This window comes from Melanotaenia boesemani, chromosome 14 (genome assembly GCF_017639745.1).
Source record: "Melanotaenia boesemani isolate fMelBoe1 chromosome 14, fMelBoe1.pri, whole genome shotgun sequence".
Classification (NCBI taxonomy): domain Eukaryota; kingdom Metazoa; phylum Chordata; class Actinopteri; order Atheriniformes; family Melanotaeniidae; genus Melanotaenia; species Melanotaenia boesemani.
In genome coordinates this window covers 24,858,798-24,877,258 of record NC_055695.1, presented here as the reverse complement: position 1 = coordinate 24,877,258, position 18,461 = coordinate 24,858,798, and the positions used below count along the sequence as shown (strand labels likewise).

At 38.6% G+C, this 18,461-nt stretch overlaps 1 protein-coding gene across 2 annotated transcripts in view; it reads right to left on the bottom strand.

Moving 5' to 3' along the window:
• Window positions 1-18,461, bottom strand: part of si:ch73-63e15.2 (protein strawberry notch homolog 2) — a 59,342-nt gene that overhangs the window by 15,534 nt on the left and 25,347 nt on the right. The window contains exons 4-5 of one of the 2 annotated variants that reach the window (XM_042006107.1): window positions 17,717-17,837; window positions 729-905 (exon numbers count right to left, since the gene is read on the bottom strand). In XM_042006107.1, coding sequence (XP_041862041.1) covers window positions 729-905; window positions 17,717-17,837 — 298 coding nt within the window. Of the gene's footprint in view, window positions 1-728; window positions 906-11,387; window positions 11,643-17,716; window positions 17,838-18,461 lie in introns of those variants that run through there. The other variant, XM_042006108.1, reaches the window with a different exon arrangement.

Below are 18,461 nucleotides of genomic sequence, written 5' to 3'. Positions count from 1 at the left end.
AAGAAATACAAACTCAAATAAACACTGGGCCAAATGCATTAGAAAAATGAAAAACAAAAAAACAAAAAAACAAAAACAAAAACAAAACAAAAAAACAAAAAAAACAAAACAAAACAAAAAAACAAAAAAAACTCCTGCGCAATCACTGTGTGTGTGTTTGTCTTTAGATGTGTGTGGGCACTTCATGGATTTCTTATAGAGCGGCAATCAGCAAAATGTAATTTGTCTTCTGGCGGTGAAAAGCCAGCAACAGATAAAGCTGTGTGTCTGGGAAACATAATAGATGAAATGAGGGCAGAATGAAAAGGAAAACATAAAAGGCTTTCAGAAAGCAGGAGAAATAAATATACTTGATCATTATCAAAAAGATGTGCTTGGACCCATCTAATGCAGTGAGGGCTCAACAGCAATGTGAGCAGGCACACAGGAACAAGATTTAACGAAGTTGCTTTCTGAGGATAACTGACTTGGTGACCATGAAAAAAGGCACTGAGGCCCTGTTAAGACATATTGATACTGTAGTGCTATTATTGTTTCATGGTCTAAATATTAAATCTGCCAAGAAGGTTATCCGTTGGTATAGCTGCTTGCTTGCTTGTTAACGGGGGTTAATATGTTGTTGATCCAGATTTACATCCAGGATACTTCATTCATTTTTGGTGAAGGTATACTGCTCACATGTGGATAGGAGGATTAATGAGATGCGTGTGTGAGTGATTGCTACTGACCTCTAAGCTGCTCTGTGCTGGTGTGGTGGTGTTACTAGTGTTGATATCCCAGAGCGTGGGCACTGTGTCCAGGTTGTCTGTGCTGATGAAGGACTGGGTATCGGCATACTCTGATAGCGAGTCAGCCGGTGAGGAGAACAGCGAGTTCCCGGAGAAGTCATCGATGTAAGACAGATCCTGAAAACAGAGACAGAGGAGATGCTTTAATTCTAACTTCTCAAATACTGTGCAAGTTGCAGAAGAAGAATCCTGAAATCAAATCAAAGGGACAGAGCTGTGTTCAAAGTGTGTTAAAATAAAGATCAGAAATCTTTGCTCATGCATCCTTTATTAGATGTCATGCAGCAATATTTATGTGTATAACCTGTAAAATAAAAAGTGCAATGAGTATGCGTTGGAGTGAAACCTCGACAATAAATGTGCCACATTCATTATTGTTCTCTTTTCGGAGTAACACAAGGAGCCCAAACAAAAACTAATCACAAACAGATGTGTGAGAATGAGCATGTGAAATAGAAAGCAAGACGCAGTCAAAATAAGACTGGTTGTGTGTGTCATTTCAGCTATGGCTGCCTTCCAGTCGCCCCTCTATTCATATCCTTTTCCAAGCCATTAGCATGCCATGTCCTTTAACTAGCCTCTCACAGGCACCCCTGGGCCCCAAGAGACTTACAAACATGGATGTGTGGGGGGGGTAAAGATTGAGTAATGGGGGTCATACACAGTAGACAACGGCAAACTAAACAGAGCCGAAGCTGCTTTTGGAAATTCATTTTATTGTGTGGGTGAGTGTGGTCCATGAAAGTGAGTGTATGCGAGTGTATTTCTGTATGCTGAGCCATATGTAGAGATTCTCACACCCCCACATTCCTATACACCCTCCAGAGGACCATGAAGCCAAAAAGAGTTTAACTTGCTAATTCAGCAGATTTACATTTCAGAGGCATGACTCCACATTTTAGAAAGCACAATTATATCACACTGATAAGAAATCTAGCTGATAAGAAATGTCTGATGTATGTATGTTAGGTTCAGTGCAACAGAAATTAGAGGGTATATATAAAAAAAAAATTAGGGGTTATCACATGTTCATGTACGATTTTCTGCACAATATCATGCATGCATGCTCTAAATAGTTTGAAAAAGATTACCAATCACACACTACAGCACACTACTGACATTACTGTGCCCCAGGGAGCAATCAGGCAGCAATGCATTACTTCCTGTAATCTCATAAAAAAAAACCAAACTTGAGTTGCAGTGAGAAAAAAACACAAAGATGATGAGGATTATCTTCTCCTCAGCAAGAATTTGAAGAGAAATTTGCACAGAAGCTGAGAGCAGTTGTGTTCACGTTTTTTTTAAAACATTGTTTTCTCGTGAATAACTTATAACTTTATCTTGACAAAACAAAGTTTCTTTTAATGAGATAATGAATTAATCAAATGTGGGGTTGTGAGGGGGCTGGGGCTGTTCCTGGTCCATCACAGAACCAACACAGAGAGACAAACATTCAATCTGACTTACAGTCACTCTGATAGAGAATCTAGAGACTCAGATCAGCCAAACATGCATGTCTTTGGACTGTGCGAGGAAGCTGGGAGAGAACCCATGCATACACGGAGAGAACATGCAAACTCCACACAGGTTCCCTCAGAAACCTACTTGTTGCTAATATATAAGAATTATAAAAGTAAGAAAATCTAACTATGTGCATTAATAAATTATATTTGATTTTACTGAGTGTGTTTGTGGTCTATTGGGAGCAGGGCTGGTTTCCAGCAGTTAGACTGGAAACCAGCCCTGGGAGATTGAGAGGTATTGCTCAGGTTCATAATCACTCATATACAGCTAAAGTTTACAACTGCACAAACAAACAGTGTCTTTTGATGAGCTTCAAATGAATTTGTTTAAAGTTATTTTGTTAAATGAAGCTAAATGGCTGCAAGTGAAGGACGTGCTTAGTATACAGACATGATTTTATACATTTTACTTAAAAATCATACATTTATACAGTTTTGTTCATCCATGGGCTTAAAGAAAAGATAATAAATCAGTTGTCTACAGTTACACTTTTTTTCAGACAATAATACTATAAAGCTACAAGTGAGCACGATACATCTGTTACTAAAGATGACTTATAAAATGGGTAGCATGTTGCTGTGAAAGCAAAGCAAAGAAAGCAAATGTCTAGAAACAGATAATACCGAGCTGTGACACTGACTCAGTCTTAATTTGCTGCTACTGATTAATGCTGAGAAGCTGAGCTTTCTGTCATAGCTGCCTGCTTGCCATTACTCACAGTTTAACTTAAAATGTTTCACTGGCATGAGAGGATAAGACTTAGAGCTTCCAGTGTCAACATGACAACATCATTCGAGAATGGGACACTATGAGGATAAAAAAAGAGCAGGCAGACCTAAACCATCTCAGAGATGTGTGTACTACCACATACATGCATATTTTGTTTTTGCTCTTTGATGATATAGACAATGAACCATGCTGACAACGACATTTGGATGGCTGTGTGTATTGGGAAAAGGATGCTCCGAACAGCTCATATTTGTTTTTTTTCTGGCAATTATTATCCCACTATGATTGCAACTTGCTCTTTAGCTCTCTCACTACAATTCTCTTTTCTCTTCTGGGTGTTTTCCTTGAAGGCAGGATCAGGCACAAGAGCTGCAGGAAAGCTCTACAAAGTTGCCCTGCAGATAACTAAGCGGAACAACAAGCTTCTGTGCGATTACAGAAGGGATGATGGAGAGTGACACACACACAAACCCTGACACCTTCTACCTCCGTTTTAATTTTGTTTTGTTTATTACCAGCCATTCGCATGTCTGCATACGTCATTCTTTGCCCAGCACTCTCTTTCCTTGGCTCTTCTGAGTGAGGATGGGTGAGTAAACAGGGCTTGGAAAAGGGGCACCATGACACCAGCAGGCATCATTCCATGGACGTATAATTGCAGAATCATGCAGGTAAACACAGACACATGTTTTTTTTTCACCATGGAAAATATAGAACAAGACAGCAGCTGAGCTCAATCTTTCATAAAATGTAATCAAAATAGATCTGATCCAACAAAAATAAAAACAAATTCTGGTTATTTCCTTTTAAATGGAAGCCAAGATTAAAATACAAATCTTCATTATTTTAATATGCTGCATCAAAATAAGTCAGTTTAAGCTCAAGTGTTTCTGTGTGACTGTTCAATAAACATGCATCAGCTAACAGAGCATACTGTGCTAATGCACTGGTGTTATTAAGACAACCAACATAACACAGAAGAAACAGAGAACCGCAGCAGTTTTGTTGGTGCTAACCAAGACGTGTCGAACGTCAGCATCATGCTAATCGAGTTGTTAAGCCAAGCGTAACAGAGGCAGCAGTGTTTCTCCCGCTTCAGGGCCGTACCCAGGGCTACTTCATCTACTGCTCCTGTGAGAGGGTCCTGCCAAGCGGAGATAAGGCTTGAATTCCAACTGCTCTGATGCTAATCTGGCTCCTTCCACAACACACAGCCTCACACTCATATTATTAATCCTGCCTCTGTCTTGCTCACAGTTTTTTCTTGCTGTGAAACAAATTACATTTCTTAAAATGTGTGCAGTTTCTTTTCATACTATTTTCAGGGTTTTAAATCTTCTTGAAGGCTTTGTTTGTTTTGTCTTTTAATAGGAACAGGAAAAAACTGAGCTTTTGCGTGTAAATTTTATGTGCAAGGAAGAGCATGTAAAAGCCCATGGAAACGTTTTTTTTTTTTTTTTCCTGTCACTTGTCCACTGTCCTGTTCTTTCACCTTTTTACTTGTTCCTCTTTCACTTCATGTTCTCCTCTGCTCTGAATTCTGAAGCCAGCACCGGATCTTCCACTTATTCCCTTTCTGTTGGCCGCTAGTCTACAACGTGGCCCGACCTGAACAATCTTGCACTCATAGCGTGAAGAGATTCGGCACACGCATGCAAACACTAAACATCATGTATCCACAGAAGCAGAAAATTGTGTTTGAGAGTCTGGATAATGACAGTTGTCTGCCAGCTGATGAGGCAGCAGGGGGAAAAAAATAAATAAAAGAGCTACAATAAGCTGCAGCTCCCAATATGCGTGCAAAGCTGCAGAGTTACTGGGCGGCTGTGGGTTGAAGGTGCACATATCAGCTCTAAGGATCAGAAATGGAAAGATGTACTTCAAAAACATTAATCACAAAGCAAAACTAAGACTCATCAACAGTTTCATTGTAGAAGTTGTTGCATTTGTTGTGTGATGGATGACTACTCTTAACACTGACACATATCCTTCTGCGACAAAATTCATGAGCAAACACAAAACTGTAGGAAGAACTACTCATGCTCCTTTAACGGTTGCCACGGGAGAAGTAAGGAACAGCTGTTTCGGATACAATGACTGCACTGATCCTGGATTTGACAGACTCTCTTTGATAAACTTAGGCACTACCATACAAGGAAGTGTAGCCATATCTCTTAGTAAGTTTTATAAACCATCATTCTCACATTCTCTTTGTTAATGCGGCTCTAGCCTTGTAAAGAAAAAACTTGAAAAACATTACATAAAACTCCTCTCAAGCACATTTAAAAAAAAAAAAACAATAACAATCACATCTATATATATATATAGTTTGGGGTCACTTTGCCATGGGATTCAATAGGGAAGTGACCCCAAACTTTTGAACGGTAGTGTATATAATTTAAAAATGATTTTCTATTCCTGCTTTTAGCATAAATCCTTGCTACAAATGTCTCCAATCAGAAGCACAAACTTTAGGTAAGAGGCACTGTGTAAAGTCCTGAGCCACATCCTGTTAAACTCAATAACCTGCCTCAAGTGTGTGGCTAAAATTTGAGGCCCCCGCTAGGCCAGGCCAGGCTTAGGCCACAGCCCAGGCCCAGGGCTTTCCCCTCCTACACATTGCCAGGTTGGCTGATTTTCCAAGGCCAGGAAAGAAACCACCACGGCCTCCCACTTACCCTGCACACCCACTCTTACACACAAACAAAGTGACACCTCGAATGACCTCGCCAGCCCAACTGTATATTTATGTCATCTCTTGACACTGTTATTATTATTCACTCCCAGTCTCTAAAGCTCGATCCCCCATGTTTCCCACCCCTGCCCTCTCTTCTCTCTGCCCTTTCAGCACATCTTTAGTTTTTGTTTTCCCATAAAATTTTCCCACAGGAGGACGATCTATCACACTCAACACTTTACTGATATTTATTAGCAAATGCCTCAATGTATATATTTTGGAATTATAATATATACAACTTCATGAATCATAGTGAAGTGAATATTTAAAAAAAAAATCTAAACTCACTGTTATATACTGCAGTGTTTAGTGTTCAAGATACTTTCATAACAACATAGCAACCATAATGCTATCCTTTCTCTATTATTATCCCAAAAGAGTTAAAAAATCCTGTTTTAAAATTTTGATGAAAAGGCAGCGAAGAAAGCAACAGCCAAACACGCAAAGCTGTGTGAGTCATGGGACAATCATCAGTTTGACATTTGTAGATGCAACAATGAAATGCCAGCAATCTTGTTTGTTATGTAGGAGGCTCAAAATGACAGTGAAACGAACCACAGCTCTGTCAATAAGTACTTTCTATGCTGTGACCATTTGTGTGCACGCAATAAGGATGGTGGGACACGCAGATATGAAACCACACACCCCTGCCATCAGCTGACTGAAACAATCAAGCTCTCCCCTCTCAGGAGTCAGCTGCTGAGTTTGTCCATGCTACAAGCTGAACCTGATTGATGGGTCATGTGTGTGCTTATGTGTCTTCTCTTGAGTTGGGTCTGGGGCCAGCAACAGAAAAGCCACCATTGGTGTCAGTCTTTCTGTCTGGATTGTGTCATGCCAAGCTGTCTGCATGCCCCACGTCCCTGACATAACTATCGAGCTGGCACAGCTAAGGGCTTCTCATTTCTCAGACTTAAAGCACACCCTGAACTTTTTTTTTCTCAAGCTAGCTGCTTTTGGTCAACTTGCTACTGAGGACATTTCTGATTTCAGTGCAAAATTCATCTGATTTGCAGCAATTTAGCATGTCAAATGTCTTGTGAACAGCATGATCTGTCATGAATATGCTGTTGAAAAAATTTTCCCATAAACATGGAAGGTTTACATCTATTTAAGAAACAGAGGATTTTTAGCTAGGCAACCTCCAACCACAGAAAATACATTCCGATGCTTAAATGTTGGCCACTGGCAGCAGAAAGTCACTTAATGGATCACAAGCAGCTCCGTGAGAGCCTCACCAGGAAAAACTGCCCTGTAACCATATATTCTAATGATTGCTATAATAAAATCTGAAGTAAAAACCAATCTGATTCTCTTTGACTGCGTGCAAACCTCACTTTTGAAGGCAGGTCTGAAGAATTATGGGTGATCAGACTTTAAAGTTTAAAGGCTAAAATGATTGTGTATATGTCTGGTTAACACCAGGTCTAGTGAGGGCTGTTCCCGGCCAGCTATCCTGGGCCAATCAAAGTGGTATACCCAGTTCAACAACCTCCTGAAAGACAAGCCTTCATGTTCTGCCAAGTCAGGCTAAAGCAAGCCAGGAACAACTTTCTGTTTGCAAGCCTCCTAGGAATTTTCCAGTGTTTTCACATGTTCTGGAAAATAAAAGGATGTCATGTCAAGTGTCCCAGCTTGCTGCTGACAGTCAGAGCACGTTCAAAGAGAAGTCCTTTTAGTTGTGTATAAAGATGAGTCTAAAGCGATCAGACTAACAAGTATCTTCAACATACAGGAAACTGCCATCAGACAAATCTAAAGGGAGAACAGTGTTACTCCTTCACTCCGGTGAAGCAGTGACAAGCAGTGCAAGCTGATAAAAAGAAAATACCAGAGAAAAGAGCCAGGAAAAATATCATCTGCTGCTGATTTGCATTGTGCAAACAGGAAGTCACCCTCAGATGGGTGCCAGGAGGATGAGCTGGCATTCACAGAGCCGTGTCTCAACAGTTAAAACCTGCGTCTTTTACTGAAAAAAATAAAATAATAACACATCTGAGGTACTGTTCAGTGTGGAATAGCAGTAAACATCCTTTCACAAGTAATGCCATGAAAAACTTTTTAACAATAGGTCAAACTTAGTATTAGTTTTAAGTAGTTTACACTGAAGATTTCTGTTCTATGATTCACTGCCTCATCATACATATATACATACATCCCAAACAGCAGCAGGCTTCTGATGGTTTTGTGAAATTAAGAAAAAAAAAACATTAGAAACCCAAAGCATGTTAACTCACAGAATCATTCAGTGTGAACACGTATGTGTTTATGCATTTTATATGAGAATCTAAGTGCATGTGCATCTTCAGTTTGGAGAGAGGTGGATCTGAGAGGAGTGCTGATGCAAGATGACGCCTCAGTCATGCAGAACTTAGAATACAGCTTAGCACGCAACATTTGCAACAGACGTGATCTCTGCTGTTTGTAACAGTCACTTGCAACATAGCAGCTAAAATGACTGTCACAAAATAAAATCAAACTTTTGAGTTTCTGTATTAGCTCAGATGACTTTCCTGTCCTTTGAGGTGTGCATACCACACATCCACACTTTCACTCACCTGTGGTCAGAAGGCTACAGTCACACTGTGAGTTAGTGTTGGGCTCGTTGCCTGTAAGTTATTTGATTTGGACCTTAGCCAAACATCGTGTGCAAATGTAAGAACATATGCTTTTACAACCAGTTGATGGTTGTGTGTTCTCTGTCAGACATGCTTAGAAAGGTTAGAATCACCTGCTTAAGGTAACATCAGGTAAAAGAATTAGATTGTGAATCCTAAACTGGTATTTTTGTTCCCTTTTAACAGCTAACTGAATATAAACATACAAGAATAGGAGAGAGGAAATCTGCCCAAAATAAAATCCAAAGGTCCTCGGTATAATTTGGTACATTGAGCAAGAAGTTACAAATTTCTAGAGTTTGAGCAAAAAACTGTGGGAACAAGATGTACAATCAGAGTGTACCAGAGAGGTGCAGGTTCAACGCAGTGATTGTTCTGGAAGCACCGGTTGGGAACAGGGTGTTTTTTTTTTCTGAAGAAATACATGAAGGATTGAATTACTATTAATAAACTACTTTATTCATTCGTTGTACACACTCAGGCTAGAACCAATCCCAGCTACAGTCAGGCAAGAGGTGGGATAAAACCAGGACAGACCACCAATCCCCACCAATCCATGACAGTGTCAACAGATGAGCCAAACAACCACACGCGCTTGCACACATCCTAACCGCCAATTTACATCAGCAAATTGACCAAACATGCATCTTTTTGGAGTGTATTACCACTAGCACTGTTATAAGTTTGTTTCTGTATTTAGATTTTTTTTTTATTGAAAATGATTAATGATTACTGTATGTGATGGAATTTGGACTGCTGCTGTCTTGGCCAGAGCTTCCTTGAAAAGAGATTTTTGTACTTTCAATGGGGCTTTCCTGATAGAATAAAGGCCAAATAAAATAATAATTAAAACAAAGAGCTACAGCATTTTTCAGTTTATTGACAATAATTAGCATTTTCTCCAGTTGCTAATGCTATAGGATAAAAATGACCAGACTGTTTACAACAAAGACCTTTTAGAGAATTTATTGTCACCTTCTGGAAGATTCTGTTTTACTTTCTGCTTAATGTCAGGAAACAACCACTCAATTTTGTGTTGTCCTCCGTGATGTTATATTATTTTCACCTAATGCTGCTTTAAGTTTTTCTGCACACAATCCTGTTAATTTTAACAATCAAATGTGAAACACTCAATGCAATGTTTTTGAAAACTGTTTGAATGTGCAAACAAGCACATTTACCCTGAAGCAACTTTAAAGTTCTGCTTTGAAGAATGAAAATGCTGCTCATCTTCCACCTATCTTCTATCAATACCCCTTGTGCAAAGCTCTCGCTCATTCTCACCATTATTGTTTATTCACTTCCCGTAAGCTGCACGCCTTGGGTCATGTTTGAGGTTTAACGTGATACCAGGAAACTGACAATATGCACCCACCAAAAGACTCTTATCCATGTAGTTCACGGACAGGTTCCCCATTTTTACTGAGTTAAAACTAAGCCAACACTGTGAAGCCAAAAAGAAAGTTGCTCTGACTTCTTAAACTTTGTCTGCTGAAGGATCAGTTCGTTCAGTTAAACTTTGCTGTACGTGATGAAGACTTTAAATTTTACACTGGAATTTTAATCATTACACTGGAAGCTCTTTGGAGAAGAATGATTAAGAAGAGTGATTACAGCAAGCAAAGCTAGTTCGCCTACACCTGACTGGTTTTTTATTTCTTGCACCTGTATCAAATGAAAAAAAAAACAAACAAAACAACTACATCGTTCACATGTATAGACCAGTTTAAATCTGCAATGTGAAATTTGTGTTTGTAACAGAAAAAATGCTCAAACAGAACAATATTTTAATTAAATTTGTCAAAAAAAATCAGGGGACACGAGTTCAGAAAGCCTTGTTCCGATTAGGTCAATAGACTGACGCAGTCCAAATAACCAACACTGTGCAGTCTAATGAATTGAGGTATATATGAATAAATAAAAAAAGGAAAAGAATTTACAGCACAACAGAACAATGGCAGTTTTTTTTAACAGTATTTCAAAACCAAACATGAGAGCCATTTGTCTAGACGAGATATCAGGTTAGACCACTTATTGTAAAGCAGAAAAGAGTGAGGCAGACAATCATTTGTTAGAGTTCCCGGCTGGAAATGACGACCTCAATGAAGCGGTGGATGATTGACTTGCACACTGTGCCAGGAAGGAAATTCACAACCTGGCTAACAGGCCTACTTTCACTCAAGCTGGAGACTTCTTCGTCACTTTTTCAGCAAACACATTATGGTTGACATTTATTAAGATGATATTAAACAAAGATTAGGTTGAGAGCTTTCTTTAGCTTAAATGAAAAATTCTCTTTTTTATATTGAAGTTGAATTTCTATTTGCACGATATGTATATATATATATATATATAAATATATATATATATACACACATATATATATATATATATATCAGTAGTTGAAGACATAAGTCAATTTTGTGGAGGAATTCAACTTTGGGGTAATATTTAAAAGATGCTTTACACAGTATTAGTAAACAAAAGATTCAATGCAGTTATTATAATAATTTATCCATTACAAGACGGGCCATGTTGCAGAAACATTATACACTGTAACAGTAATAAACAGTTAAGCTTCTCGTGGCAATGTGATTATACGGAAGTATTTTAAAAACTCATTCAAGGAAGTTGAAAAGAAAAAACACAAGCAGTAATAAATCTTTTACAAGTCTTATATAAAAGTTGTCCAAGAAGAGCAATAAATACAGTCTGAGTAGGTCTTAACTGCTCATCAAACAGTTTTTATTCCCAAACCATGGCATCAAAAGGTAAGAACACCACTTATCGAAATGAATGAACACGTTTGACTCGGCCTCATACACATGGCAAAGGAAAACAGAAGCAAACAGCGCCCATACCTTGGGAAGCGGTCGTCCCAGTTGAGAAAATAAATTATTCCAGATCTGCATGCGAGACATGGGTCCAACCGCTGCCGTAAGGGGGGGGGGGGTGTCAAAATACACACACACGCATAAGCTCCTGCTTCACCTTGAATCCTTGAATCCGGCAACCTCTTCCATGAGGAAGTTAAAGTGCTGTTAAACACCTCACAGCTGGCGGGCTTCCATCCAACACTGCACGCTTGCTAGGCTCTATGCACACATATGTACACCACAGGTATGCTCTCTGGGCAACAAACTCACTCACACAAACTCTGCTGCCCTCTAAAACACAAGAGATAACAGGCAAGTCTAAAACATGCTTCCTGCTTCACCAGGACAGTCAGGCATTTGCATAGAGGGCTTACTCATAGTGACTGTGGACTAGTTCCTCTGAGCTCAAAGAGGTGGTTGGAGTGTGTGAGTGAGCAGAGGAGGGGGAGGGAGTGGAGGGGTGGGGTGGGGTGGGGGGAGGAGGGAGGAGGGAGGGAGGAGGAGCTTTCAGGAAATGATGCTTTTGTTGGTAAGTGACTAGAGTTACTGGCAGTCGAGCCCATTTTACTGTACATGGTGTAACTCAACCGCATTTGTAGTGTAAACAGTATTGCGCTTTGGACCTGGCCAGTCCTCACACAAGGCTGCTTACCGCTACGTTTAATGGGCTTGGGCCTCTATTTAATGATTATTATATTTAGAGACTGACTCCATGCTGGGCTGCCTCTGCTTTTTGCCCTTTTTTTATTATTTAATTTGTCTTCAAAGGCTCAATTTCATGGCTTCTGTTTATGTCATGAGTCTTGATTAATACATCTATCAAGATCAATAACTCAGAGGTGTGAAAGCTAATTGGTAGGAAGCAAACAAGTTGTCTGATGAGCATAAATGAGGATGTGTGCCACTTGTGGAAATGCAAACAGATGCACATGTTGATCAGCCTGTCAAAATGTTATTTCATACTTATGCTGCTCTAGAACTGACAACCAACCAGTTCAAGCCCAAAATGATTGTATCAAAATCATTCTGGACAGAAAGTATAAGATGCTAGTCTGCTATTCAGAGTTTTGCAGCAATAGGCCAAAACACAATCACAGGCAAATTCCTTATCCTAAAATGTCATTCCTACTTACTGGAACTTGGGGCGTGATTGTAAAAAACACACACACTTGAGATAAAATTCTGGGAATCTTTTTGTAAATGGGCTATTTTAAAAAAAATCCAAGATGCTGATCAAAGACAACACTAACAGTTGTTACTGATGGGAAAAACAATGTCAGTTCTTAAATAAGAAGATTGTGGTATTTAAAAACAAAAGTAACTTGATTTATCACTGGGCTTCCAGGAATACATGATATCAAGCTAGTACGGTTAGGTCCTGTAATGTCCATCTCTGATGGGCTAAAGGGTAGTCAGACTCGGAGACTGAGTGGCGCCTGTCCACTGTGTCATCACTGTATGAGTGGGAATCCTCTGAATAATGTGGATATGTGTGTCCTTGTGTGTGTGAGGAATAAGAGGGCCAATGGGGAAGGACTGAATCATTAAAGAGCTTTCTTCAGAATACTCTAAAACCCAAGAACACTCATTGCATCAAAGCTCAAAGACACAGCGGGAAGCGAGACTTCTTGTCTAATATGTAGATGTGAATTATTTTGATTGGGGTTTACTTTTTTTGAGGTTTTGGTACATGATTCTAGCTGATGATGATTCTAGCCACTTTGAAATATCAGAAGTAAAAGCTAAAACAGAAATGAAAGTATATCATGTGGGGAGCAAGCTTCCCAAAGAAAACAATGCACTTTTAATAACCATTCAAAGTAACCTTTAGCTTCCTTCTATATTCAAAAGTCTGTAATTTTCTGTTATGAAGTAATAACAAATTACCAGCTGATTTATATTCTGACTGACTTGCTTCTGGGAAAAAAAGTGAAGAAAAATAAAACCTGTGGTTTATTTAGTCAGTTTTGCAGAGTTTTTTTTTTTTTAACAGTTATTAAAACTAAAGGAATTAACTGGTGAGGGTCTCTGTATGTAGAATGGATGCGCTGAAATAATCTATAATGAGACAATAATAAGACTGAGGTTCTATTGTTTGGGCCTAGCGATTCCTCCCAAGTCTGTCTTGATCTAGGCATATTAAAACAGTATCTGCTGCCTATAGCTACAAACCTCTGTGTAAGGTTAGACAGCATTCTCAAATTTGATGCACAGATTAACTCAGTAGTCAAATTTGAGAAAATTGGCTAAAGTTAAATCTCTCCTTTCTTTGCATCACTTTGAGATTTTAATCCATGCTTTTATCACAACTCGCCTAGACTGTTGCAATGCACTTCATACTGGCCACAGTCAGATGTCAGTTGCTCGACTGGTACTAAGAAAACAAGAGCATATTACTCAAATTTTAGCTTCACTTTATTGATTTAGTTTTAGGATGAATTTTAAAATCCTTTTATTTGTTTTTAAATGTCATCATGGCCTCGCCCATGCTCCAGCCATACGCTCCCTCCTGGTTCTCTCAGGTCGGCAGACCCATTATTGTTAGCTGTCCCTAAGACCAGGAGGAAGCTCGGAGGGCGTTCTCTGTCACCGTCCCAAAACTGTGGAACGATCTACAGTTGAATGCTGATTCAATTCCTGTCTTTCCTGTTTTAAGAAGTCTCTTCTTAAAACACATAATTTCTAACTGGCTTATAACTGCGCCTGAGATGCTGGCTTTTATTGTTACCCTTTGATGTTTTAATGTTTTTATTATGGTGTTTTAATGAGTTTTTACCTTTGTTTTGTTATTTCTTTGTTTTCTAGAAATAAAATTGGATTGGATTTTAAAACTATAAATTCATGTATAGCATTTAAGGATCTACAGAAATGACATCATCTCCTTAGACAAAGATCTCTCTGACGCATATCTGCATATACAGTTGCACTATACAGTTAGCATGGGTTTTAAGGCTTTATACACATTGGTACTTATTTGAGTATGACCTATCCTGCAAAGCAAGAGCTTTCAATTTTCAATAAACAAAACTCAAAAGAGCTGTAAAGGTAGAGTTAATGCAAATGAACTCTTCTTAGAAGTGTGCAGTGCATGAGGTCGTGTGTGTAATAGTGAGAACAACCACAAAGATACAGAGCAAGAGACGTATTAAATGTGTCTAAGTCTGAGTAACACATGTACATAAAGTTTGTGTAATGTACAGAAGATACAGTGGTGACTTAATGTGTGTGCTTGCAAGGTGCTGTTCACTCTGAGGTTAGCCAGAATGGTTAGTGAATGAGTTCAGCTTTTCTTTGTCTTCCAGTAAAACTTGTTGTCATTTCTAATTTACTGCAGAAAGACTTACATATTTCAGGTCCACAAATTAGCACACTTAGGTTTGGGCAGGTATGCACACGTCATGTGTGGAGAAGTGTATAGTTCTCATAGCTACGTCTTTGCTTTTTTTTTCCCCTCCTTTGTTAAAAAAAGAGGAAAAAAAAGTTAAGATAATAGCCTGCCTGCTGTTAATTCTTCAAAAATGGAATAAAGTACCAGTAAACACAATTAAGTCTAAATTTGGATGTGTTATTATTTCCACTGTTTATCATCATTTCACTGCTTGGACAATAATTCACTATAAATGTCTTGCTTGCTCAGTAAGTCCAACATAAAGTCTTTATGTGCACATGGAATTTTTGGGGAAGTTTTCAGGAAAGAACAATCTGTTACAGACATATATCAAATGATTGATTACTATAAAGTCTAAGTAATTTCATAAAGCCATTATCCAGATTTATTGATCCTGTAGAATAATAAAAAAAAAACGCTTAAGTGGGTGAATGTTAATCGTTTATCTATAACATGCATTAGTAACTTAGTAACATAATAAGAAAAGCATGAGGTTTTGATGGAAATTTTTACTGTGTCACAAGTGGGGAATTCTGTGATGCAGCTGAAGGGCCGCTTAATTGTCCAAATAAAACAATAAGGCATGTCAACCTTGCACTGCGTAAGACTGTGGCCTAATTCTCCATTTCAGCTATCATTTATTGATGTTTTATACGTCATAGATAATCCAAGAGGGATATGAAGTATCAGGGGGAAGCTTGTTAATTTGTATACCAAGTAAACATTCAACTTCTGTTTTGAAGTTTGCAGCAATCCAGAGCTACATTTCCCGGCCACATGCTGCAATACTGTGTTTTCTAACAATATGAGGATATTCCAACTGAGTTCTGGTGTACAACATAAACAAACCCTAACACTGCGGTATTCCGTGCAAACCAGAGGAGATTACCCTAATGACTCTCAGGCAGTAACTGAAACAGGGAAACGACAGAAGTAAACATAGCAGTCACCAGAAAAACTGAACAATCTCATTTGCAACTCTTCCCTGAATGTCTTATGTCACGGTTCAGCAGCAGAACAACAACAAGACATCCTGCTTTCAAATTGTGGATGGGGTGAAAGGCAAAAATATGCAGCAGGATCAAAACAAGGAGCAGGATGAAATGAAAGAAAAAGGGGGTTTGAGGATGAGGTGGAGGAGGGGATTAGTCACGATGACCCCGTGACTTACATTTTCTCTTGATGCCTCACATGATCGGGTGTGTCAAAAAACAGCAAGAACAGCTGAGAAAGCCTAACACAAGCACAAAATGTCTACCACACAAACACACACACTGGCACTGGGATACTTCACACTGCCGTCACAATGGAACTGAACCTGCTGCCCTTGAATACACAAATAACGACACAAGAAACTTAAATTAAACCACACACATCACAGAATCGAGAAGTTAAAAATCACTTGTATAGGAGAAAGCTCTAGGCAAACAGACAACTAGAAGGTTGGAAAACTAGGTAAACCCACATTAATCATTTAGTTCAAGTCAGTTCTCTTTGGCACGCGATGAAGGTGACACATCGCTGTTTGCCATGTAAAAACTTTCAAGTGTCTTTGTTCTTAGATTAGGCTATTGTTGTAGAGAACCATCACACCCAAAGACACACCTGGACAGACATATGATGTGAGAACTTGTGTAGTTTTTGATATACACATGCTCCCTTCAACTGTTGCTAAAAAAAAGCTTTAAGTCCTCATATTGTTTAAGATTTCATAATTCTGTTGCTTCAAAAGTTTTAGTGACACAATGTTTCAGGAGGAAAACTGCTAGCTTTCAGAGAGGTAAACAAGTCAACTCACTTGGGTACAAGAACAACAATTTGTCCAAAAAAGGACCAAAGCAAAATAAATAAATAAACAAAAAATAAAACTAAATAAATAAAAAAATCTTGGATTGGGATTTTACACCTGTCTGTTTCTGTGTGTTAACCCTATTATGGACTTGTGACTTGTCCAAGTTGTCCCCAACTTACAACCCCCTCGACTGTGAAGAGGCTCCCGCATGCAGACGGAAGAATGTTCTGCAAGTTCAGACAAATTCAGTCCTATTCTTTGGACGTGTGTCTACAAGGTAAGAGAGGTCTTATCTTATGCCACTGATGTCATATCACTGGTCCATCACTTTGGTTTTCATGTTTGCAGAACTGAGAAAAAAATCCTGACAGCTCAGCATTTTCTACCATCAGATATGAGACTTGCAAATTGACTCTCTTCTTTGAAAACATTTACTAGTAGCATTTTTATTGTGATCCCATGACACTCTTGATCTTCTCATTTTTAAACTGTAAGATGTGGGATCTTATACTTCGGTCCTCGAGGGCTACTGTCATGCAGGTTTTAGACGTTTCCTTGCTTCAATACACATGACTAAATGGATTAATTTAATTTGGATCACGTGTGTTGGAGCAGGAAAACATCTAAAGCCTGCAGGAGTTTGGGATCTCTGTAGTAAGGGATTGACTGGATGGAAACCAAAATGAACAGACATAGAAAATGTCATTGATTCATTGTAACCATCTAGAATGCTGGAGCAAATTAATAATTGAAGCTTCATTAACTCACTGCCCTTTTCTATGCAAATAAAAAAACAAAAACAAATATAATACAAGGGCATTGTGTGAAAAACTTTCTTACATCTGTGAAACATGGAACAAATATATCAAAAAATAAAAATACAAAAGTAAAATAACTTATTTTCTTAAAAAACAAGAAATAATTAATGGGTTTACAGTAATTCCTAAAAGTGCAGTGCTGAAGTGTGGAGGAACGCTAAATTATAGCACCTTGTTAATGACATGCCTTGACAGGAAAGAGGGCAGGTGCTGCTGCCATTGTCTAGACAACACAAGACATTACTGAAGTTGTACAGTAAAGGTAAGCCTAGCTGAGCATGAAAGACAAGATGAAAGAGGTGGGTGGGAGGCTCGGTCCTTCTCTATGATAAACATGAAAACAGAGGATTTGACAGTAAACTGTATGAGAAGGTATGTTTGAGTTTTTATTATAAAACTTGCAGGATTTGCAATTTGCATATTGCAAATAAACCCATTAAACTAACCTGGGGAAAATCTCCATTCCTTGGGAAGCTGAGGGAAAAGTCCATATCAGGGAGTCCAGAGTAGATGTCCATGTGCATATCTGGAATATTGGTGGTAGTGCTGCTGTTCAAGTGGTATTGCCTGGAAAAGAAACATGAGGTTTAGTTAATTTTAGTGCAGCTTAGCAAAGTAAAATGGACACTGGCATACTATACACTCACTGAGTTCAACAAATTTATGCCAAGTCTCATAATCTGGTCAGACTTATTTAAAACTATGATCTAATATTTTTTTACGCAAATAAAATGGTCTATATTATCACAGTTTCAATTAACGCCATCTCAGACCATAGACAGTAACTCTTTCCTTTTCATTTTCTGTTGATAATTCATTATTTAAATATTTGTGTTGATAGATATCTCTTGTCAAAAATGAGTTTACCTTCTAAGAAAAGTATTTTAAAAAAGGCATCCAAAGTCAGCAACAACATCAGCTTAAACTCACAGAAATCCGATAGATAAGACAAACAAGTATCCCGACAGAGGAGAGGCTAGAAAAATAAGTGACTAGAGGAGAAAAGTAACTCCTACCAGTACCAAAGATCCCGTTTTCCTGAACACCTACCAGCTCCTTAATTGTCATCTTATTATCTGCCACAACCAAGCAGCCCTCGTATTCCCAGCAAGTATTTTCAGTTTCCTGAGGAGTCAGTTTATCATAATGCACCAACACCCTGTACTGCTGTTAGTGGCTTCACACTCAAAA